Source organism: Mycteria americana, chromosome 8, assembly GCF_035582795.1.
Source record: "Mycteria americana isolate JAX WOST 10 ecotype Jacksonville Zoo and Gardens chromosome 8, USCA_MyAme_1.0, whole genome shotgun sequence".
Classification (NCBI taxonomy): Eukaryota; Metazoa; Chordata; class Aves; order Ciconiiformes; family Ciconiidae; genus Mycteria; species Mycteria americana.
In genome coordinates, this window is record NC_134372.1 from 37,629,353 (window position 1) to 37,654,580 (window position 25,228).

At 37.7% G+C, this 25,228-nt stretch overlaps 1 protein-coding gene across 5 annotated transcripts; it reads left to right on the forward strand.

The window, feature by feature from the left end:
• Positions 1-389: 389 nt before the first annotated feature.
• Positions 390-23,627, forward strand: ZNF507 (zinc finger protein 507). Of its 5 annotated transcripts, none has more exons than XM_075510730.1 (7): positions 390-443; positions 3,957-6,088; positions 7,248-7,353; positions 12,926-13,040; positions 15,390-15,494; positions 19,302-19,436; positions 19,571-23,627. In XM_075510730.1, exons 2-7 carry the CDS (start codon positions 3,962-3,964, stop codon positions 19,932-19,934), a joined length of 2,952 nt encoding a protein of 983 aa, XP_075366845.1. In that variant the 5' UTR covers positions 390-443; positions 3,957-3,961; the 3' UTR covers positions 19,935-23,627. The 5 variants fall into 5 exon arrangements, with proteins under 5 accessions (XP_075366845.1, XP_075366850.1, XP_075366846.1 ...); XM_075510731.1 differs by having other exon boundaries at positions 427-478; XM_075510733.1 differs by lacking the exon at positions 390-443 and adding an exon at positions 501-544.
• Positions 23,628-25,228: the final 1,601 nt, after the last annotated feature.

Consider the following 25,228-nt stretch of genomic DNA (forward strand, 5'->3'; position numbering starts at 1 on the left):
TGTGCATTGCTGTTGGGTCTCCCCGCTGAGTGGAATTTAAGTTGAGATGATAAGCGTATCGATGGAGCCACCTACACCAATATTGCCCTTGCAAGAGGCCGGCGGCGGCGGCCTGTGAAGAGGGCCAGAGGAGCACAACCGCACCGCGACACGGCTCCATCTCGCCTTAGGGAGCGAGCCAGCGTGGAGGCGAGGGGCCGGCGGCGGCGAGGCTGACCAGCACGGTGAAAGCCCCACCGGCCTGGGTGCCTGGCGCGACGAGCCCTGAGGCACCGAGCAGGGACGAGGCGGGGCGCGGCCGCGGCAGGGCCCGCACTCGTCTCCGTGGCAACGGCGAGGAGGCAGCGGCGCGGCGGCAGCGTCCACCCGCCGGTCACCTGATCCGAGCCCGCCGGTCACGTGATACGGTCTCCATCGTCGCCATCTTGAAGCGGTGGACGGGGGTGAGGAAAATTTTTTTTTCTTCATTAAAACCCAGGTAAAAAGCAGGGCGGGCCCTCGGCGCCGCCGGGGCGAGCGGGCAGCGGCGGCCCCCGGCCGGCAGGTAGGGCGCAAGGGGCGGCGGCGGCGGGCGGGCAGGCCGGCCGGCCCTGGGGCGGCGCGCCGCAGCCCATGTGCGGAGCCGCGGGCGGCTGCGGCTCCCGGCGGAACCTTCCCCGGGGCGGGCCCAGGCCGTGGCCGCCTTCCTCCCCTCGCCTCACCGCATCGCCTCCCCGGCGGGCCAACTCCCCGCGCCTCCGCCGCTGGAGCGGCGGGCGCTGCTCCTCGGCCACCCTGGGGCGCCGGGCCCGCTGCTCGAGGGCCGCGCCGGCGGCACCTGCGCGACACAAAGCGGGGGCCGCCCGGGGAGGGGCGGCAGGTGCGGGCGCGGCCGGCGGAAAGCAGGGACGGGCAGGGGGGTCCCGCAGGAGGGTGTCGCGGATCCGCGGCCAGGCGTCCCCGAGCCGCAGTCCCGGGCGGGGGCTCCGCTGTCCGGGGGCGACAGCCGGCAGCACGGGGCTGCCGCTGGTGAAGTTTCCCTGCCCTCGGGAGCCGCGGCGTGATCAGACCGGCCTCTCCGAGTTCGATTGTTGTGCAAAGCGGCGGCTGGCTTTTCCTAGGCCTGGAGGCATTTCACCCTGTCTCTGCCGTGCTCCTCGAGTGGGTGTTTGACACGGGTGGAACGGGCAGCTCCAGCGCAGAGGCGCTTTCCTCTGCTCTGGATCTTCCCCTTCGGGCCCCTTTGTCATCCCCAGACCCCGTATTTTAATCACCGTGTGGGCTGTGTGAAGGGTATGTGCCGGCAGAGCCATTTGCCAGACTGAAGTTTTATGACGTGGCAGACTGAAGCATCTTTGCTCTTAGTGAAAGTGATGTAGTTATTAAAATCCAGATATTTGTGTACCATTCTTATCATCCCTCTAAAAAACAAAGTCTGCAGCAGTAAGCATTAAACTTACTCTAAACAAGGAATGGCACAATGTTATATATACCATAGTTACACATCTGATAACTTACATCAGCTACAAGCTTCCAAAATCAATACATCTGAAGGTACCCTCTCTGTTTTCATTTTTGACAAAGCAATATTATGTGGCAGCATTTTTCTTTTATGGCCTGTCTAGGATCTTTCCTCTTAGTTTCTGTGCTGCTTTCAGATGAAAAAGGTAGGGGAAATATTTGCCTTTTAGCATTACTTACAAAGTTTTAAAAGTACCCAGTATAATTTAAAGTAGCACTATGTGCTTATAATTTTCCTTAACTCATTCTCAAATTGAAAATATTTCAAGTAGACATTATTCCTTTGAGCACTTCATGTAATATTAAATCTGCTTTCAAGGGAAAAGCACATTTGTTTACTTTTCATAATGGTTTTTAAACATACTACAGCCAGTATGAAACAAACAGTAAAGTATATTTGTATAACTAAATAGGATAGTTTTCAAATAATAACCTTAAACTTCTTTTAAGTTAAAGTATAATTGGAGATATTATATGAAAGGGATAACATTTTTCCTAGCCACATAGACAAGAGTTAGTCATTCAATATACTGTGCCAAACAGATAATAAAAAGTGAAGCAGAAAATGCACATCGAGACATCTACTGGTTTATATTTAAAAAGTTAAATACTTGCATGTTTCAGTTTAATAGTAGCTCTGTGGATACATACATTGATTCCTGTTAATAAGATGATACTGAACTTGAATTAAATAAGCAGGCTATTTGGAGTACTCTTACATAAAATGATACTTGTTTGTTTTAAGTATATTTATTTTTTAATTTCTATCTCCTCCAATTGATCTACTATTGCAGTGCAGTATTGATCATTTTTAATCTGCTTACATAGATCCAGCTAAAGGCATAAGGCCTTAAGTTGCTTAGTTTTCTAGTTATCATGGATCCAGCTGCCCTAGGGCTTTATTTATATTTTATTAATTTTTCAATTTTAATGTAGATTTTAGCCATTACCAGGTAAATATTCTTCAGGCTAACACTGAAAAATAATAACACTGAAGAGAGTAGTCTTGTCATTCTTAATGATTCAGAATTGACAAATACTGCTGCATTTTCAACTTGAAATATTTTACATGAGCATATGAAGTGTGAATGATATTAACATTGCTTATATTGATAGTTCTGATGATAACCTGAATTGTAAGTTGAATGGCAAATAAAGGTAACTTGAGTAGTTCTGCCTAGAATTTTTGTGTAGTGGGAAAGGGACACCACAGAACCCACTCATACGTCTGTTCATTATATTGCTGTATACTAAATCCATAAGTAGAAAAGAGTGGATTTCATGGCTCTTTAGGACCAGTTCTGGAAGTTCTGGTTTGGCCTGTGTATGTTTCTTGCAAAAAAAAAAAAAAATCCACGTGAAAGAACTTGGGATACATTTTCAAGGATGCCTGATAAAAGAAATATCTGGCATCTCTTTATGTTCTAAATTTTTTATATAGTATATAAAAATATATATTGTGTATAAAATATATGTATGTATATATAGTAGAACTTGAATAGGTTATTTTTAGACATTTTTTCAGAAGTAAATTCCACTGTAAGACTTTGTCTAGCTCCTCTACCCCTCACCCCACAGCTTCGCCCACATCACAAAGTATGTTTTCATGTAAATTTATACATATTGGCTTCTAATTTAACCTCCAACAGTACCACATTATTGCCTGTGGTTTATGGTTAGAAATGTTTAAAGGAAGTGTAAGTGGAAATAGTTATTGCCTTTAGCTTTCCCTCAAAACAGAAAAAAATTACCCTTCATAACTTTCGTACCAATTGATTTTCCCTACAATTAAGGAATTGTAGAAAAAGCTACAATTAGTAGCTTTTCTAGAAAATTACATTTATAATAAGAAGTATGATTTGACATTTGAATGGTCTTTAATATAGTCATAGTGAAATGACTAATGCAAGTAAATACCAGCATTACTTTCTTTTCCTAACATTTCAAGGAAAAAATTGCTTATTTTTGTAAATTATGTTGTTGCAAATTGTTGTTTGCTTTAGCAGACATCAGTATATCAGAGTAAGTATGTTCAGAATACATTTTCATATCATATCATGGCTTTTAAACATAAATATGCCAGTTACTATTGATTGGTATATTTAAGTGTCTAGCATTCAAATGTGTGGTCCTTGTAAAGAAAAAGACAGTAGCTCTAACAATGCTAATCCACCTATACTTGAAAAATATTTATCTTGCCCTTGTACAACTTGCAGGCAGCCAGTTATAGGCTCTCTTGGAATTATTCTGTCTAGCTGTATTGAATAGCATTTACGCTATCCACTAAATGTCCTCAAAATCTTTGGCTATTTATATAGCCATTCTGAAAGTTTTTATTAAGTTAGTGGCATTAGGCTTCTGTATTTAGTAGAAGGAGAAATCTAAATAGTACTGGGTTGTATTTTTATTATTGTGCACGTATAAATTTTAATTTTTTATAAAACCCTTTCTCCTAGGTATTATGGAAGAAGGAAGCAGTGTTGCAGTATTGATGCCAAATATTGGGGAACAGGAAGCTGTACTGATTTCTGAAACAGTCATTGGCCCAACACTGCAGAACAGTGAAGAGCAGAGAAAATGTAAAACTGACCCACTAATCCATGTTATCCAGAAACTAAGCAAAATAGTTGACAGTGAGAAGTCACAAAGATGCCTTTTAATAGGGAAAAAACGTTCCCATCCTAATGCTTCTGCACAGTCCTTCGACGCAGATGATCTTTGTGAAATCCCGGCTAAAGCAATTGAGCTATCTGTTATTGCTACTAAAAAGACTGAAGAGTTACAAGCAGGTTATTTTGTGACTGAATGTCTTCCACAAAGCAAAAAAAAGGTGACGTGCTACCAGTGTAGTCTATGTAAGTTTCTATCACCTTCTCTCTTAACACTACAAGAACATATAAAACAACATGGGCAGAAAAATGAAGTGATATTAATGTGCTCAGAATGTCATTTTGCTTCCAAAAGCCAAGAAGAACTTGAATCCCACTTCCAAAATTACCATGAGAATGATGGTAAAAATAGCATCCAGGCAAAAGTGCAGCAATGTGTAAATGTCGCAAGTTCATTTTTGCAAGGGCCAGTGGAAGGAAGTGTCAAATCAGGGACTGATCAGACAGGAAGTCTGGAATGTAAAGATATAACTCAGTCTACTCATATGCCCGAAATGGGTAGGAGAAAATGGTATACTTATGAGCAGTATGGCATGTACCGGTGTTTAATTTGTCGGTACACCTGTGGTCAGCAAAGAATGTTGAAAACACATGCTTGGAAACATGCGGGTGAGGTTGATTGCTCCTATCCTATCTTTGAGGAAGAAAATGAAGCTACCAGCTTGTCAGAGACAGTTGTAACTCACACACCTCATAGCGTAGATACAGTTGTTCTTTCTTTGGAAAACAATGAACTTGATATCCATAGTGAACCTTCTCTTCAACTTCAGATTTGCAATTCTGAGCAACTGTCATGTAAATCGCCAGTAGGAACAAATGTAAAAGAGGAAGAGATGTTAAATCAGTCTGTAGTGCGTTCTCCTACTACAGAGGTTTTAGAGGAGACTGTATCAGATACAGAACAGGATAATGTGATAACTGATAGCCTACTTTCATCAGCACAGAAAATCATCAATTGTAGTCCAAATAAAAAGGGTCACGTTAATGTAATAGTAGAACGTTTGCCAGGTGCTGAAGAAAGTGGCTTGCAAAAGCCTTTCTTGATGAACACTGACATTGAAACAGAAAAAAAATTAATCTCGGAGGAGTCCCATGTTACATGTGAAGAACCTGATGAAGTTTATCATTCAGATGAAATTCAAGAAGTAATAATAGGATGGAATAATACTGAGAAGAAAGATGGTGAATTAAGCTCTAATAAAAATGTAACAACTGATGAAAATGTGCCTCCCGCACGAAGAAGGACAAATTCAGAGTCTTTACGACTACACTCATTAGCTGCAGAAGCTCTTGTTACAATGCCTATCAGAGCTGCAGAACTAACAAGGGCTAGCTTCAGGACTCTGACTGGAGAAGATGCCGTGGATGCAGGTGCAGGGCAGGGAGAAGCTAATGGCCCATGCATGGCTCATTCTAAAGTGGTATCCTCACTTAAGGATCCTTCAGAGGAGTTTAGTGGCTTAAACCAAAGTGAATGTGCAATAGTTGAGATACAGAAAGAAAGGCCAGAGTTATCAGAAGCACCAATTAAAATGGGCATCAGTATGTCACTACTCACTGTCATTGAAAAACTGAAGGAGAGGACAGATCAGAATGCTTCTGATGATGACATTTTGAAAGAATTACAAGACAACGCACAATGCCAAAATGCAAATGATGCAAATATTCCTGGAAGTAACCTAGTAGAATATATACCTAATGTAGATCGACCCTACCGCTGTCGCCTCTGCCATTATAGCAGTGGTAATAAGGGCTACATAAAACAACACTTGAGAGTCCATCGTCAGAGGCAGCCGTACCAGTGTCCTATCTGTGAACACATTGCTGACAACAGTAAGGATTTAGAGAGCCACATGATCAACCACTGCAAAACAAGAATGTATCAGTGCAAGCAATGTGAAGAATCCTTTCATTATAAGGTAAAGTTCTTTCCTGTGCCTGTCTATAATAGCTAAATAACCTATTTTGCTACCTTTTTAATAACTGGTGATCCCTCTTTCTAACTTAATTCAGTCTGACATGCTGGCTTCATTGTCATTACAATTGGGGATTATCGCCAGCAGCACTTTCCGAATATACAATTCAGCTATAATTATTCTGCCTTACCCACTGAAATAAACTTGCTTCCTCACATAAGTTATTTTCCTGAGAACCATCTTATGGACGTGTTAATATCATCTTGTTTTTCTGCCCACGTGTCGCAATTACAGGAAGAAATGGAAGCATCAGGGAACTTAGTAGCTGAAACTTTAAAAGAATGCGCAAACATGCCCGCTAGTTGTGAGTGTGTGCAACAGTAATCATGCCATTTGGGGGTAACATGAGACACTTTGAAGGAGAAATTCTTTTTTTTCCTCTGTTGTTGTGTTGGACTGGATGTTCTGTAGAAGTTAGATCTGAAAGATTACACACCAGAGCAGAATAATGTACTTCTGCCGTTTATATAATTGTTATTTCAAGCATTAGTGCTGGTGAGTGTGTTCCTATGTACTCAGTTCAGTACTCAGGATTATGGAATAGATAGCATCAGTATCTAGCTGTAGAACTGAAACTCTTGTAGGCAACAGTACTGCAAATTTTCACATATTTACTGTTGTTTAGTCCTCACTTGAAAAAATGTGCAGGTAGGGTAGCAAAAGGCTCTCTTCCCCTCTCCTCCCCAACAAGTAGAAACAGGAATAACATATTCTTAAGTCACTAGGCAATAGGAAAGCTGAGTCCATTTTCACAGCAGCCATCCTCTAATACTGCTTTTGGACTATAATAATCCTGGAGGAAGAACTGCTTGCCACTTGTCTATGGGAATGGGGGAAGAAGGAAATTTATTTTCTAAATAAATACAAATCATATAATCCTCTCAGTCACTCTTATCAATCCTTTATGTTCTTAATTAAATGTTACTTACTTTGTTTTGTTTCTAATAAAATTACCTGAGGGATAATCTGTATATATGTTAACATACATTTTATACCAGTTGTCATTAAAACTTGAGTAACAATGTCACAAGTGATTGCAATATTTGAAGTGACCAGTGTATGTCTGTAGTGTATATGTAAATGTGGGAAATTGTTTTTTCAGAGCCAACTGCGAAATCATGAAAGAGAACAACACAGTCTTCCAGATATCTTTTCAACAGCTACATCTAACAAACTAATAGTTTCCAATGAAGGAGATGAAAGAGAAGGTACTGTTTATATTTACACCTGAAATTACAAAAAGTCACTCATAACATTACTTCTGGTTGCTATATTTGTATAAAAGTGGTTTTAAGATCTTGTTCATGCTGAAATGTTTTCATGCCTGTTCCTAACCTTAAACGTATGTTCTTTTCAGTGTGCAAAACTTACCGTAGTCAGTTTTGAGATGCCTACCAATAAACGTCAGTAAGATAAGACATTTTTAGTCCCTGTAATTGGACCTTGAATTTCTTCTTATTAAAAACAACTGGTATGGAGTATTACTTTGAATTTTTAAGAAAAAAATCTTTTTTTCCTTCCTTCAGCAGCTACAGTATTTTTCCGAACCACCTATAGTAAACAAAAGAAAGCCTTTTTTTAAGCTGTAAAAAAGAAAGCCTTTTTTATATGCTGTAAGAATATACATACAATACCGTCCATTCTGTGTTTAGAAATTTCTGTTTAATTGTGGTAATGCCCACAATGAGTCATTTGTGTTAGCCCTAGAGAGGCGAACGTAAGACATTCTAAAAATGCAACCTGTATCTGTAATAGTTGCCAGGGTAACAGTAGGTATGCATTTTCAAAATGTTTGTTTAACTGTGTATCTGCTTATAATTTAATAGTGTTTGTTTTAAAAACAACAACAACAAAAACCCCAAACCCTTGATGTCTTAAGGTAGTGAAATAGAGGGAGAAATAGCCAAATTTTGAAGTTTAGGAGAAAATTTGGTCTTAAGATCCTTGAATACATCCTTCTCTTTGGTGAGTTAAAGTTTTAACTGAAAATATTTACAGCATTTTTATTCTGAGGGCAATACTGTAATTATTAGTATTTTGCAATTTTAGAGCACTGTGAAAAAATACTAGTAATTATATCACCTCTAAACAACGTGGACTGAAGTATTTCCATTTTGTGCAGATAGGTCTTTTGCGTCCTAACTATGGTTTCTTGTTTGTTTAGATAGCAAAATGTGCACTATAATAGTACTTAGATTGCAGTTGAAATTTCTGGGTTCTACTCTCACCTCTACAGCTGATCAGTGAGTGCAAAAGTAATAATTGAAATTAATGCAGCTACTTGTGAAAAAAGGTACTAACCAGCATGAGCCAGGGTGGACAGCTTGGACCATTAATGATTTGTCCAAAGCAGCATGGTACATGTCAGAATAAAATGAGATCCTTAACTCTTGAGTTCTGTTCTCTTAGCTCACGCTGCCTCTTTTTTTGGCTTTCAGTATACAAGTTAGAAACGTAAAAGTTAATTACCGTATCAGCCTCAGGTAAAATGACCCTTCCCAACTCCTTTTTGCTCTCATCAATGCAGAAGGCATTTAAATTCAGGAAGTTGATCTGTCGTGCTTATTACATCCCTAAGACCTAACCCTGAGAGCGCCATCTGAAGTCAGGGGCAGAGAGGAAGAAGGCTAGGGAGGGTCTGCTGGTAGGGGGAACGTTCCCCATTAAGTAGTGGATTTTTTTCTTCAGAAGAAATAGCTTAAATATTTTAATGGAAGTGATAGGAAATAAAACATTGTTAGTTTAGCTGGTTACAAATATCTATGAGCACAGCTTGGACTATTACTTCTGACACCATTTTCTTTGTTTTAAACCAATATTTTTAAAGATGTCATGATACAGGAATAACTACCTTGCAATGCCTGAAACATGTCAGATTTGGGGGAATACTGTACCTTTTGAGCTAAAGTCCTGTTAAGGTGACTGAAAATCAAGATACCTATCTGCTTTTGAAAACAGTATGTTTTAATAAGGCAGTTTTAGAGTTTATATCCTGATCTTGTAACTTAATTTCCATGAAAGAGGAGCCCCTGTTCAGGAAAACTGCCTGCTTTCAATTTAATTACTTTAGAGATTTTTTTTATATATATATTTTTTGCTCATTATTATCTTATAAAAGTGCTACAGCCATGCACTTTAATTAATTGTTTACCCCGCATGAAATTTAGTAATTTGTCTTGAATGAAAACAGTTCGCCTTTTAAACTTTTATTAACTCGTACTGTGGAATGCTTAAATTATTTCAGAACCAATTTATAATCAAATTGCAACACCACTGCAGTACAGCAATCTCTTGTCAAACAGATGTCATCCCTATAAAGCGACACAAAACAAAGAAGTTTATGGCAAAGCATCTGTTTATGTGAAAGATGCCTGAGCTGGAACAGTTTCATTTCTTGTTTATGAAATAGTTAGTCCTAAAAGCCTCTTTATTCATCATGGTTGTACAATAAATTAAAAGGGAGCATTATGACACTGGATATGATTGGATTGTAAATGTCTAATAATGAAGGAATAGGGTAATAAGCAGCATTACAGGAGCACCTGTTACTGCTGCTAGAACAAAGATCTGTCATTTCCATGTTCGCTTTTAGGAGACCTGATATCCTCCATCCAGAAAGCAAAAAAGGCCCCAAACCCACAAGAAATAAGCCAGTGGAGGGGGTGGGGGACACAACTGCTATTTTGCAACAGCAAGAGATTATATGATGTATTATAATTTATGTGCATTTCGTTGAAGGAATAAATATAAAGTAGTGATTGGTATAAATAATTGCTCCTAAGTGTGTGCTACTGGGTGGTTAGCCACTTATAACTATGCAGTAGATAATATGTTTGCATAATGCTTTAAAAATCTCATTAGATACTGTTTGTTTTAAGCGGCCTGCCCAATAAAATACCAAATTCGTAGCAGAAAATACATTTGGAAGCAGTTTATTCTAAAGCTGCAGAATTTAAGATGGAAAACCCATTCAAGTAGAGCATGCAATAGCTTAACCTTCACACAACCCCTGCTCTCCCATAGATCTGCAGCCCAGTAAGTGTCTTTGTATTCATTTGAGGTCTTCTACATAAATATGCATTCATAAAAGAATAATCGTAGAAATATAAATTCCAAAGTCTCCAAGTATATAATTAAGACTGTTTTGATAATTTACATTAAAGAAAAAAAAAACCTAATAAATTTTACTATATGAGCATATCATAGGAAAAATCCTGATATATTTTGCTTTAAGGTTGACTTGCAAAGAGTGCATGTTATATATTACTTCCATATTATTTTTATAAGAAAGCTAGAAGAGTGAGCACTGTGTCATGTTTTAAAGTAAAAAATATAAAATATTTTTTCTGTTATCTTGGTACACACAGAATTATGCAAATTTTATTTCAGACTGTCTTTATATTCAGATTGCTATTTTATATGACATACTGTATATTCTTCAGAATAACCCTCTGGAGTTATCAGTCCTGCCTAATTACTTTGCATCTTGAACCAAAAGTGCTGGATTTTGGAGTGAAAGTTTAATTAGTGGTAATTTTCCCTTACTGTTTAAGTTAGCTGTGTGACTGTATCCCTGAGAATAATATATCTAAAACTTTTTTTTGACACAATTTGGTGTCCACCTGTGGAAAAAAAAATCAAAGTGAAAAGTTGAACTTCCATTTTGGATGACTCATTCTACTGGTTTATTCCGCAATGTCTCCTTAAAGAGTTTTACCATAAAGATTCTGTTGTTGCTTTGATAATGAAGAGATTCAGTCTGGGCTATTGGCATCCAGCATCACCAAGAGGAAACTCCAGAACAAAATTATCGTTACAAAATCTGTTCAGTATTTTGGACTCGGGAGACGGAACTTTTGTTTTCATGATAAACTCTATAGTTCCTCCTGAGATCAATCTGCTTGTCTCATTCCTCCCTTCTTTAGCTAAAAAGAATAGGAATTCAGGAGGTGATAAAGGAGGGGGTTTTGGTCAGTTTTTATTACTCCAAACTGGAAAGAAGTTCATGGTATTTGGACCTAAGCAGAGATGTGTCTAAAAAGTCTACTTTCCACCTTTTTGGACAGTCACTTATTTCAAATTTCAAGTTTGTCTGTCTTTTCAAACTGCAAGTCGGAAAAGTGGCAGACAGACCCCCCTCTCAGTGTGACATGGACCTCCAGTGCTCTTGACCTTGACAAGCCTTTAACAGAATTCTTCAGGATTCAGAATAGAGGGACCCCCTTTGGGAAATCAGAACTTACATGTTCCAGGGAAGGGAGTTATTTTTGGTTTGGGGAGGAACTGGGAGGCCTGGGAAGTAGATCACCTGCTGATATTATCAGAGTTCTTAAGGCAATGTCTACTAAAAAACTTCAAGCTCATACACCTTTTTCTGTTCTACCTAGGATCTTCTGGTGTATCCTACTAGTAGTAAACCCCTTCACAACACAAACTAATGATTTGTTTGTGCTGGAGATGTGCTTCATATGAGCATGAAGAGTTTCTGAAGTCTGTTCTTGCAAGATTTGGGCTTTTCTTTATCTCCAACACATTATTTACTGAATTGTATATTGATTTTTGTTTGGGGGTGTAGTTTAGCAATGATCTTTAGTCACCAGAGAAATTCTCTAAGGATCCCTATCAGATTTTCTTCAAAGCCCATGTACATAACTGAGAGTAATGGCTTGACCGTTCAGCCAGCTAACAGGAATTTGGTGTAAAGATAAAATGAACTTGAGCACCTTACTGCACTTGGGGGGGGGGGAAGTAAAATTACTTAGGCTAGTGAAGAGGTTAGATGCAGAAAGAAAACCCTTTGATTTTAGTTTCATGTTTCTTTTGGCAGTAGTGCTGATTTAAACAGCTCAAACCTTGGTGTTCTTTCATGTTTCTGCTGTTCCCTCATTTGGGGAGTGCATGAAGGCTGCATGACAGGCTGGAATGGGAAAATGACCTGCATAAAAAATACCATCCCTCTTCCCAAATGTTAATATTTTAACCCAAATCACTTCCATTATTCAGTGAGGGAGCAGGAATAGGGCTGTTTAAGTCTACACACATCTCAAAAATATTCAAACTGCACTTGTGGGCACACATTTTCCTGTGTTAAATTAGTCATTAGCCTTTGTCTCTGCAACCATTAATTTTTCAAGAGTCTTTCGTTCTGGAAAGAAAAAATGATTTTTGTTACAATCGCTTTTTAGTAATTTGGAGAAGTTCCAAATTATTTCTTAACACATCTGGTCAGTATCTATTTTTTTTATGATCTCAGATCCTTCTGAAAGTGTGAGTGTATGTGGATGATAAAGAGGATTTAGATGCTTCGGGAGGCCTTTTGCTTTTCTTTTCTATGTTTGCCAGTTTGAAACTTGTCCTTTCTCAGTGCCCATCTTTTCTTTTGATTTGATCCACTCTGCAAAGCAGTGAAACCGCTAGCTTCAGCAGTTCCCACATTTTATCACCTTTTGCTGTAACACAGGATTTTAACCCAACTGCAGGAAGAAGGGAAGTGTCCACATAGAGAGAAAGAATGTGTTTTCCTAAAATTTTAATAATTCCAGCAAATGGTAGGGCGAATGCAGAACAGCATGGTAAATAAACTATACCTTTATTATCTTTATGTCCATTGCCAGTTTGCTCCAGATACTTTAAAAGTATTAAATATTTATAGATATTTAGAAGTATTACTTTAAAATGTTAATTCATGTTTCATAACTCTATTGTGCTGAAATTATCATCTGAGAACTCCTTACAATGCTGAATGCAACTCTCTAAAATAATGGATTTTGTTTCATATAGGAAATAAGTCTTCGGTTCAGAAATTGTATAGATGTGATGTATGTGACTACACAAGCACAACTTATGTTGGTGTACGAAATCACAGACGAATTCATAACTCTGATAAGCCATATAGGTAAGTGTCTCAATTATTGCTGGCTAATGCCAGGTGCCTGACTTACTTGTTTTAACTAAAAAGGTTACTTAATTGCTTATGCAATTTTGAAGATACTGTTAAAGAATTTCAATTACATAATTTTACTGCAAATTTGAAGGAGCTGCACTTGCTGGTTGACTCAAACTATGTAATTGAGATTTGCTAGCTTTTCCAGGATGCATCTTTTGCTATAGCAGACTACTGCTTGTTTTCAGTTTGAAGTGTTCAGATGTGGAAAGTGAAGTAATTGCATTGTCATACTGAACTTTGGCCAATAGTAATAATATATTTCTCGAACTTCTTGCACACTTAAGTTCATTTTGGATTTGCTTTATTGCAAAGTGTTCTCCATTGTCATATTGCTACTTTGCACATTGGCTTCTACAGAGTGTGGCAAAATTCTGCCCTTTGTCTTGTTGCCAGTGCCCTCATCTTTTCACAGGTTTCAAACAACATTAACACACTCACTTAGGATCAGATTTTATAACTTTTCTACAAGGATGTTACATGGATTTATATAGAAACTTCGATATCTAAAATCACGTGTAATACTATAGCTCAGGTCCGCAGCAGAAAAATAAATAATGCATTTTTCTGTTGGTTGCTGCATAAATTCCTGCAAATTCAATGTATGCTCATTCAGTGTGGATCTCTGTCCCTCTCTAGTGGCTAGAAAATAGATCTGAGTTAATAGAATTTTTGAGCTAATATACTTCTATCTTTTTAATACAAATTCTGGAAACTCAACACCTTGAAATGCTGAGCTCAGCCAGGGACTTTCTCTTTTGGAAAACCAAACCCAGAAGACATGTTGTATTTTGATTTGTGCATTATAACGATATCCCATAACACTAGCAAAAATTTGCAAGATGTTTGCTCAGAGAGCAAATGTGGAATACAAATGGATTTTTTTTTTTTTTTACCTCCTCAGGATCTTCCCTATTGCTGTTATTTGTTACTTAGGGGGGTTGGAACAGCAGATACTGTAGAGTGTCTTGTATATGGTAGTTTTCTGAATTGGTGTTAATCAGCCTGTTTGATTCAGGAACCCTTGAAAATTTTCCACTGGTAATATAGACTGCTGCATACTAAATTTAAGCCTACTGATCTGGCTTGCTTTTCTTATTATTTTTTCATAAACCCCTTAGACAAATCTGCAGACCCAGTAGGATACTTAAGCCACAGCCTAAAAACCATAAAGATCCAGTATTTATGGTATTTCTCCTTCTGAAACATGTATTCCTCAAGCCTTTCATAGTATCAGATAGCAACCTACTATATTGCTGCCATTTTTATAGCTGTAAACATATTTTATTATTTGTTTGACAAAAATTACTGGAAATTAAACTGTATAGCCTCCAATGATGCATTTTTGTAGATTTGATACCTTCTGGATTTTAATACTGCACAATTAAGTCCTTTCAAAAATAAAGTGAGTAATCTCAAGTTAAGCGTCCTGCTGTCTCAAACTGTTTCACACTATAGACCAGACTTAGTAAATATTGGACATTTTACCATTTCTCAAAAACAGTGACTAAAATCCTAATAAATACGCAGAGTTTTAGCTGAGCGTGATGGCTTCTGTTTCAATGTTATATACAGGAAGCTTGTGTGGTAGTATATTGATATTTATAAATAGCATAGTATTTTGTGTAATACTTTGGGATCTAAATCTAGATCCAGACTGGTTTATGTATTGTTTTTATGCAAAGATACTGTGACAGAAGTAAAAAAATAAAAATTTACATAGCATGATGTGACACACTTGTCTTAGGGCACTTGAATCTAAATGTGTTGATCTTCTCTCTGACTTCTGTTTCAGATATAATGCTCTGAAACTTAGACGTTTTATTACTAAATAGTTTGGCTTTTAAAATGTCATGAGAAACATGGCTGTTGCATAAAGTAGAACACGTATTCTTGAGGAACAAGACTCACTTCTAAATACACTATGTCCCCTATAGTTCTTATGGACATATTCTGCCTTTGCATAGCATAGCCAAGCAACTTGCATCAGGGCTGCATCCACATCTCCCTTATACTTCATATTGCTTACCAACTTCAGTAGAGGTGCACAAGATAGAAGTCAGGAAGGAATATCGTCCATATGCCTAGTGATTCTTGCTCAAAGGTGGAGGCTTTTTTGGGCTGCAAAAGATTCTCACAGTCCAAAAATTGAAAGTTAATGTCATCACTTGGACTTCTGTAAATATTGTTAGTCTTTAACTGTAGTCTTTCCAGATACCTTTGCTTTCTCATAGATTTTTATTTCTGGAATAGCGTTAGCAGTTAATTCTCAGATTAGTTTACTTGTTGTTGTCTCTTTAGATGTCGAGTATGTGACTTCGCCACCACAAATATGAATAGCTTGAAATGCCATATGAGGCGCCACCCCCAGGAGCATCAGGCAGTGCAGCTAATGGAACAGTACAAGTATGTAACAGTTCTAATTTGGCAAAAAGCCGTGATAGTAGTGGTTTTGTTATGTTAAGATACAAAGCAGAGTTCAGATCCTATTCTTTTCCCTCCTAGATTCATTCTTTGTTCCAGTGACTTTTTTTTTTTTTTTTTTTTTGAGAGAGAGAGAGAAAGAGATTTGATATGGCATTCCCAGGTGATGTTTATGCTAGCTAAACAAACATGTGCGTGACCTCCCTCTGGTACAGTATTCAGCTTTTTCTTTCCAGAATGGGGTGGTTACATATAAACTGCCTATTGCAAGTACTTTCTGGACCATGTTAATTACCAAAGCATGCCTGGAATTGTTTGGGAGGACGCATGTGCCAAAACCATGCCAGGGGCACTTCAACCATTTAACTTTATAGATTGTCGTGGTTTAACCCAGGCTGGCAACCAAGCACCACAAGCTGCTTGCTCACCCTGCCCCACCCCCGGTGGGATGGGGGAGAGGATCTGAAGAGCAAAAGAAAGAAAACTTGTGGTCTGAGATAAGAACAGTTTAATAATTGAAATATTATAATAATAATAATAAGTTTAAAAAAGGTAATGAAAAGGCAAACAGCAAGAGAGAGAGAGGAACAAATCCCGGGAAAAACACGTGATGCGACCACTTGCCACCCGCTGACCAATGCCCAGCCCGTCCCCGAGCAGCGATCGCTGCCCCCCGGCCAGCTCCCCCAGTTCATATACTGAGCATGACGCCATATGGTCTGGAATAGCCCTTTGGCCAGTTGGGGTCAGCTGTCCCGGCTGTGCCCCCTCCCAGCTTCTTCTGCGTCTGGCAGAGCATGGGAAACTGAAAAGTCCTTGACTAGTGGAAGCACTGCTTAGCAACAACTGAAACATCAATGTGTTATCAACCGTATTCTCATCCTAAATCCAAAACATAGCACTATCCCAGCTACTAGGAAGAAAATTAACTCTATCCCAGTCAAAACCAGAACAGATTGTTAAATTCCAATACCCAGGAATGTTCTCTGGCTTTGTTTAATATCCTAGTCTAGGCACGACCTTTGCATATACATTTTAGAATCCAGACTGGCATCACACTGCCCTAGTTAAGAATTAGTATGAATAGTCATTATGTTTAAGTGATGAGTGTCCTTTATAGTCTGTCCATAGATATGTGTGTCTTACAGAGAGAGAGAGAGATATATATATGAGAAAGTTGGCACAAATATGTGCAGTTGTTTACTACTAATTTGCAACAAAAAATAAAAGCTGGGAAAGGAAAGAAAATCGGGAATATTCTGAACATTCCTTTGTGGAAGATTTTAAAGGCAATAGGAAGAATCCAAATAAAGCACATTCCCATAAGGGTTTCTTCTCAAGAAAATCCGATTCTATAACTTCAAAGTTCTTCCACTGCATTTTTCCCAAAAATGTTGCTAGTAGCATTAAGTTCTATTTGCTCTGCGGTCATACTTCATACAGTATTGCTGAGTACTCTTACTATTACCAAAGATTACTGAAAACCTCCACACTTTGGTCCCTGCGTCCCCAAGGAAATAGTCTATGAAAAGCTGCAAGATAATTGTTTCCTCAGTAGATCAATTTAGGATACACTTGAACAGTAAAGTTTAATAATTCAACATAGGTCAACCAGTAGGGCAAATCATGCTATAGAATTGAAAGGGTTCTACTACTAAACTCAATGGTAAAATAGTTTTGTTTCTCTGGGAATGTCTTGCATATACTGTAACTGTACATTAAGTATATGATCATAAACTGTAGTGCATCAGGCTAAAAGCTGTTGAGTTTCTGTTTCTTTGATGCTAAAGTAGTCAACAGCATTTGGCTCATGATATTGTTCTCAGCAAAGTAAATCTGGTTAGTAAATCACCTGAGTAAATTAATGTACTTCAAAAAATGAGACTGTAATTAAAAGGGGACAAAAACAAACACTGAACTGTTGCTTCATTCACTGTGTTACCAACCCACTGACCAAGCTGTGGCAGTGGCGCAGAAAAATCATATATATAATAAGACTAGTGGAAGGCATGTGCATATAGAATGGAATTAAGATTATTTGTTGATCTTTGTGTTTTGCAAAAATATTATTTTGGCCTAATTTTATCTTTAAATTAACTATAAGGTCTGCCTTTTATCTTATTCTTAATGATGCCATTATTTTGTAACAGCCTTATTAGAAATATTAAGATTCTCAACCTGAGAGTGAACTTGCCTATATTTGAAAGCATCCATTTTCTTTATAAGGCTTCTGATTAGAAGGAAAAGAGAAAAATAGGATAGTACATTCCAAATCAAGTAATAGAGAAAAGTGGGCTAGGAGGACATGCCTGTTGTTCCCCAGCAGGACAGAATTATCTTGCTACATAAGCAAGGTAATGTACCATGCCTTCACCTAACTTGTGAGATTTTTGCTCTTCTCCACAATATTCTGCTGAGCAGAAATAGTTTCCCGTATATGATTATTTGCAAGGCCTTTAAGGATTATATCCTGCTGTCACTAAGAGACGTGGTAAAACCTTACTGAATTGTAGTGTGTAACATGATTTTATGTAGGCCTTCTCATGTTTCCAGGTTATATTTCTGAAAAGGCCTTAAATTTACAAAAACTTCCTAGTTTAGTAGTCATTTTAACAGACTCATCATAGTGTAACATATCAGGATCACATTGCTTGAGCAGAAAACATCTTACTCTCATTGAGGAATGAGGTAGACTGAGGTGCATTCCTAGCTATAATTTATTAGAACAAGGTCACCTTTGACTGATCCTCGTCTTTTCCATGTGGTTTGAGAAACGGAAGACTTCCAAAGTAGCAGGTAGTTAAGCAAAGTAGCTTCCTCGTCCAAAAGACAAGGAGCTATGTCGTCTTTACCATGAGTACTCTTCTGCTCTGGAGTGATGTCATGCAGTATCACTCATCTCCTTTATGCTGAGATGACTAATTTATCATCTTAGAAAACACTTGTAAAAAAACCTCCTCTGTTGTACGTTTATGTATGAAAAAAGTCCTATGGGATTTGATCTGTTTTGGGTTATTTGTGTCTGTAAATATATACTACATCTCTATGTACATAGGATTTATTCTTCAAGGTTTTGTTCTTTACTGTATAAGACAGTGTTTTATAGGGAAATAGAAAATTTAGTTTTGTGGTACCTGAGCTGATGGAAAGCTCTATGGACAAAATTGTTACTTGTCTGAATCTCGATCTGTGAATATATTCAAAATCTGACTGGATGCTGTCTTCGGCAACCTGCTGTAGCTGATCCTGCTTGAGCACGTGGATTGGACTAGGTGATCTCAAGAGGTCCCTTCCAACTTCAACAATTCTGTGACCCTTAAATAAAGTACTATATGCTACACCAGGAAAGGCTTTATTAGTTCAGTTAAAATTGTCAGTGCTAATTACACAGCTTCTGCTTGGTTCAGAGCAATGGCAAAGAGAGCTCACTACCTGCCTGCCAGATACCACACCAATGTACTCCATGTTTCTGCAGTCATCAGAACTATTGCATTTTTGCAGTATTTAAAGAGTTTTAACAGGCCAAACAGATAAGATTTTAATTCAGTTGTTTAAGAAGTCAGAAAAAGCGAACTTAAAAATTCTCAGACCCTAAAAATAGTCTTACATTTCAAAATGAAACTTTGCAAACTAACTTGACCTTGTTATGAAACTGAAAAGGGGGACCGAGAAGAGGATTGACATGTATCTCTGTTTACTCATACTTTTGGAAGAACTAATCCATTACTAAACTAATAAAATTTAACTTCTAAATGTTTCTCTTTTTCCTTCTCCACCTTTTTTTCCTAGATGTTCTCTCTGTGGATATGTATGTAGCCATCCTCCATCCCTGAAGTCCCACATGTGGAAACATGCAAGTGACCAAAATTATAACTATGAACAAGTGAACAAGGCTATTAATGATGCAATTTCACAAAGCAGCAGGTATGTCTGATTTCCTTTCAAGCCCTATCATCTAGAATTTTCAAAAGACCCAACTCTGATCCAAAATAAAGTTCCTATCAAAAAGCAACAACTGTATGTTTTGATATTTGTTTCGGTTTTTATTATTATTTCAGGTTTCAAGGACAGCTTCCCGACAAAACCTTATTAGAAGGCACAGATGAAAGTACAGTACCTATACTAGGAAGTTCAGACAACTTGGTGTCTTTTACAGAGTCTATTAACCAGACTACAAATGAAATTTCAGGTTCTGATGAAAATGAAAAACCTAACTTGATGAATACCTCATGCAGTTTAGAAAAGAACTCCACTCTACCCCATCTTGGCACAGAATACTGTGTTCTTCTCTTCTGCTGCTGCATTTGTGGTTTTGAGTCTACCAACAAAGAAAATCTGCTGGATCATATGAAAGAACATGAGGGTGAAATCATAAACATCATTCTAAATAAGGACCACAGCACAACTCAGAGCACAAACTAGGTGAAGCAGTAAGTTAGAGAGAGGGTCTCCTAGAGTGAATATTTTCCTTCTTTGCTAATTTTTGCCTGAGAAACTTGCTAAAGAGAAGAATTGCAAGCAAAACTTGATTTCCCATCCTGAGTCCTTGTTTCAGTAGGAGTACAATATTTTAACCAGGGACCGATGAATCATTTAAGAGAGAAATACAAGGAGCGGGGAATAGAATGATGCATTTTAACCTGTTATTTCTCTATATGGTGCCAAGAATGTAGAATTGTTGGGGTTTTTTTCTTTTATTGTCAGGTACTAGTCGGTAATAATGCATTAGTACAGTACATTAAAACCCAAAGGTATGAAAGCTTTGTATCAATTGAAAAGCTTTTTTCTTCCTCTCTCTTTGTTGTTCTCCGAGTATTTGAGCAAAGAACTCTTTTACCCTCTTTTTTGAAACTGGCAACAGACCAGATACAAATTTTACAATATGATCTCATAAGCCCCACTGCCTGGATTCTGGAAAGTAGGGAGGTGGTTGAGGGCATGTGCGTGCTTGCATGCACGCATAGGCATTTCATTTTTCCCAATCTATTTTTAAGGCCTTACAAACTCCAAGTCGTCCTTCAACAAAGACTGCTATCCTTTCTATCAGTTTAGAGCAGCAGGAGCTGAGGAGCCTAGAAGCATTTTGCTAATAACTATTTGTCTGATTGGATCCTATCTAAAAAACTGCTATCTTTTGAATTGATAGTGTGTAAAAGATCCTTTATAGCGATGACCTGCTGTTTCTTAATGGTTTTCTTGACACGTTCAGCAGAACTATTAAAAAAAAAAAAAAAAGCTTGTCTTACGTCACTTTTAATTTGTGGTGATTACTTTGCAGTATGTTTGAGCAATGTTTTTTAATGAGAACAAGATATTAACAATAAATGCCACAAACAGATATAGATTAAACCTATGTAGATTCCTAAAGATGTAGGTGAGCACAAAGTGGGATTTTGAGAAACGCCTACATGCTTTGGAGTTCTTTGAAATCCCACTGGCTGTCTAAATTTCCCATTTGTCTGGCAGAGCTGTAACTGTAGAAATAATTCAGTGAAAGATAGAATAATCTTCCTGTAGAAAATCATATTTAAAAAAGATGAACAATATTTTAAGCAAAAACTGTATCCAGTCACTTGTAGAATAAATTTTACTAGTGCATATAATATGGATTCATAAAGGGAATTAGGGATTACTTTGTTTTCTAAGAAACACATAGAAATCTCTCCCTTTTAAAGCCTTTAGCTTCTAAAATTACAGTGCTGCTTTTTGCTGCTTTTTTTTTTTTTTTTAACCATTACAGCAGTTTGCAGTAGAAGACATTCATCTGTGTATCAGTTTGGAATATTATTATACTGGCTAATTACCTGGCAACTTTGTTGAAGTTATTTATATAGTTGGCTACTTAAATTGTTTGAAATATATGCTTCAATCAAGTGAAGTAGTAGCACTTCCAAAGAAGCCCTTTAGCAGCCAGATTTAAACTTTCTAGTTTGGGCATGTATTTTTGCTTTTAATGAATGGCAGATGCACAGAAGCATGCCTAGTTCCTGACATGGGGATGCAGTTACCTGATTTTTAGTAGCTCATTACTTAAAAAATTACTTACTCTTAGAAAAATAGTATTTTATGATTACTTCCTATTTATACGTTTCTGCTAGCAGAAATAAGCTACAACTGTAAATCTAAGACAGTGGCATATGTAGTGTGCAGTCTATTGTGTTATCACTGACTAGAAGTGCAAACAGGAAAAGAAAAATAACAAGTCTTGTTACAAATTTATGAAGCAGCACAAAATCTAAAGGCCAGGGTAAAGGCACTAAGATTCCAAGTACATGTCATGATTTTTGTTTTCAAGTGATTTCCTCCATTTGACTTGTTCTTTTGGGTTAAATATGTATTATTTCGTTTATAAATGAGATAGCAGAAAGTACATTTTACTTTAAAAATTGGTCAGGAGATAATGTCAAAGCATTTTTGTGTCAGATATTTGAGATGTTTTAAATACGTATGTGAAGTAAGTATACATTATTTTCAGTTAAAAGTTATTTTTCGTATTCCTACGGATAGATATTGCATTTGAAAAACATGATTTATTTACATGATCTCAAATTCAATTAGAGATAGTAAACTTTAATGGGATATTCATACTGTCTTATCGACACCAATGTTTTACCTTCAATGTAGAATTCATGTGAAAATAGTACATTATCTGGAATATATCTCAACTTTCTGCTTCAGAGAACCCATTTGTTGAAAAAATTAAAGGTACACAGAGATCCGTAGTAATGCTAAACTACCAGTCACTATTCACAGAAACAATATTTTGCTACATTGTTATTGTTGTGTAAAGGAATAATTATTTTAAAGTTGCTCAGCTAGTGAAAGAAAAAAGTGAAAAACTTGCATTCATAAGCTAAGAAGGAGATGGCAGTGAACCAAGGCTTAAAAAGCAAGTAACCTTGAATCAAAATTAACAATTTTGGTGTAAGTGCAAGCCACACTTGCCGCATTAAGTATAATGCACCAGGACTCACTGTAATGGGATTACTAAGCAGGATGCGTCTATTCACAGTTGTTCTTTGCCATCTTGTTGCTTTTTTCTTTTTGACCATGTGTTCCTATAAAATAGTAGAAAGTTAGTTGCCTCTAAAAACTGTTATCAAACCTAACAAATGCCAACAAATAATTCTTTCCCATATGCACAGAGATTTATTTTTTTTAACTGTCTCCATGCTGCTTGCCATTAGTTACCCTCTCACAATTCCCATGGACTTTATCAGAAGTTCTGCATGTGAAGTAATTATAGACTTAGTTTTTCTGAAAGCAACTTACTCCTCAGGTTATCTGCTTTAGAAAGTGTATGGTTGGCTTGGTTGCATGTTATGTAAGGGTTTTTAAGCACATTTTAAAGTCACCAACACTGCGGTCTTCCCCTTTCTTTAAGCTTTTAAAATATTTTTGGATCTTCTGTCACAGCACTATCAGATGATCAGCTATTCACTCGCTGTTTGTTTAAATTAGATTTTATTCTGTGATATGAACTGTAACTTGCAGCTTTGTTTTAAATGCCTATACTTCTACTAAAGAGAAAACTTCCTTCATGCTAGACTACACTGATAAATAGGTGCGTATTTCGTATTTCCAACTTACGCTTGGCCTGGAAAAATAGAGTGGGATTCAGTCAGAGTTACTGTATTTTCCTCTTTCAGAAGCACTTATTTAATCATTTTAAAAAAATGTACAGTTGGTGCTCAAAGTAACATTTGTTAAGATATATTTAATAGAAATTTACATTTGCATTTGATATTCATGGACATGGGTACATGTATTTTTTTAAGAAAAGGTATTGTAACACTATGGCACTGCTTTTATAGCCAAAGTATAAAAAATTTAGAAAACTGACATGTAAAGACTGCAGTTAATTCTGATGCTGTATCTTATTAAATAGGATGACTTTCATTTTATAAAATTATCCAGCACATTAAGCTGCATGCCTTAAGCTCTCTCTAGGATTGTGTTCCTGATAGACAACTGTTTGGAACTATGAAGCAAAGTCTGTAGTACTACTTTAACTACCTTCTGAAATACTGTACAATGTTAGAATAATTTATTTTGCTTTACAGGAGTTTGTCACGTATTGACTTTAATATTGTATTTTGGTAATAAACTTTTTTTGTTAAACACTTTAGTCACTTTTATTTGACCTGTATGAAGTATGAATATGGAAAATTCAAACACTGAACCAGTGTTTAGAGAGATGGGAATCTGTTTAAATCAGAAAGTATTTGAAACACTTTACTGCCATTTCTCACTCTTGTGTCAAGTTATTACAGTTTTAATACTGGTAATACAAGTTTTAGAAAAGTAACTGTAGTAATGAAATACGAGACTATTAAGTCAAAATACTTGTAAGCCTGCATGCAGTTACGATGGGACAATGCTGAAGGACAGAACTGCACTTTCAGAATTCATAATGAAGCTAGTGGGAATTTTTTCCCCAATTTAAATGGAGTGAAAGCCCTATGCAGCTTTTTTCAGGTAAGTGATTGACTCTTGCTTATCCATCACATAAGCTAAAACATACCTTGAACCTAATTTTAAATACACAGCATCTTTCTTGGTGTTGCTGGAGCTTTTCTTCCCATCTTTTTCAGAAAACAAAACAAAACAAGTCTAACTCAGTTGCTGTTGCTGGCCAAGGAGAGAAAAGAGAGAATACTGCCAGAGGTACCTATTGCTAGTATTCTCAGGGTTTACATTTACATAAACAGGCTATCTTATTTCATTTTGTTGTTACTATTATGGCCCTGGGCCAAATACGTTGAAGTAAAAAAAGCTGGAACCACAAATGGGTTTAGATGCAATGGTACAGAATGCTGTGTCGTGCAGCTTTTTCACATTTTTTCTAATGCAAAACCTGGGAAAAAAGTCCCTGTAGTAGGATGTGGCATCCAGGTATCCTCCTATTCACTGGGCTAAAATACCTTGCTCACTTCAGCTTAATAAAGCAGAAAAGCCTCATCGGAAGTTACTTCCCCCATAAATAACCTGGTTGTGTGTGATCCAACTGGTATCACCTTCTGGACACCTTCTCTGCTGGGAAGCACATGTCTTATCAGACACCTTCCCTCCTCACTAGTGCTGGCCAACCCGGAGCAGGGCTGCTGCTGCCAGCAGAAGGGGGGCTGTGCTTGCTCCTGAATGTTGCAGCTTTTGCAGAAATGGGACTGGACACACAGCTTGTTGGGACAGAGCTGCACTCACCTAACGCTTGCCGATTGTAACATGCCTGGGAATTAGGAGAAAATGGGTTAGAGCCCTGCCACGCATCAGTGGGATTCGAATCGCTCTGCCCTGTATCTTTGGCAAGAATTACGGTCAGAATTATTGCAGAAAAGTAAATGTACCATGCTACTGTTCTTTTTTTGCAGTCCCTTCCAGGCATATTTGGAAAAGAGCTGTCACCCTGAGCCACTCAAAGTGAAACACCATTAATACTGACTTGACTTAATATTAGCTAGGTAAAAAAACTCAGAATTGGTAAAACTAAGCTGCTTTTGCCCAAAAGCATAACTTCAGGCACCTGACAAACTTTAGAAGTTGAAAAAAGAGATAACCTAGAAATCTGACATGCTTGCAGTGCATCAGATGGCTGCTGAACAGCAACTAAAAAGATTGCAGGTTTAGACTCAAAATTTACTTAGGCGGAACTTGAGTCCTCCTGTGTTTCTAGTTCACAGTAGCTCTTTCTACAGTATTGAATGTGACAATCCAAG

Coding starts and splice junctions, on each gene's coding strand:
- ZNF507 (XM_075510730.1), top strand. CDS start 3,962: ATGGAAGAAGGAAGCAGTGTTGCAGTATTGATGCCAAATATTGGGGAA. Junction 13,041..15,389: donor AACTCTGATAAGCCATATAG/GTAAGTGTCTCA, acceptor TTGTCTCTTTAG/ATGTCGAGTATGTGACTTCG. Junction 19,437..19,570: donor GCAATTTCACAAAGCAGCAG/GTATGTCTGATT, acceptor TTATTATTTCAG/GTTTCAAGGACAGCTTCCCG.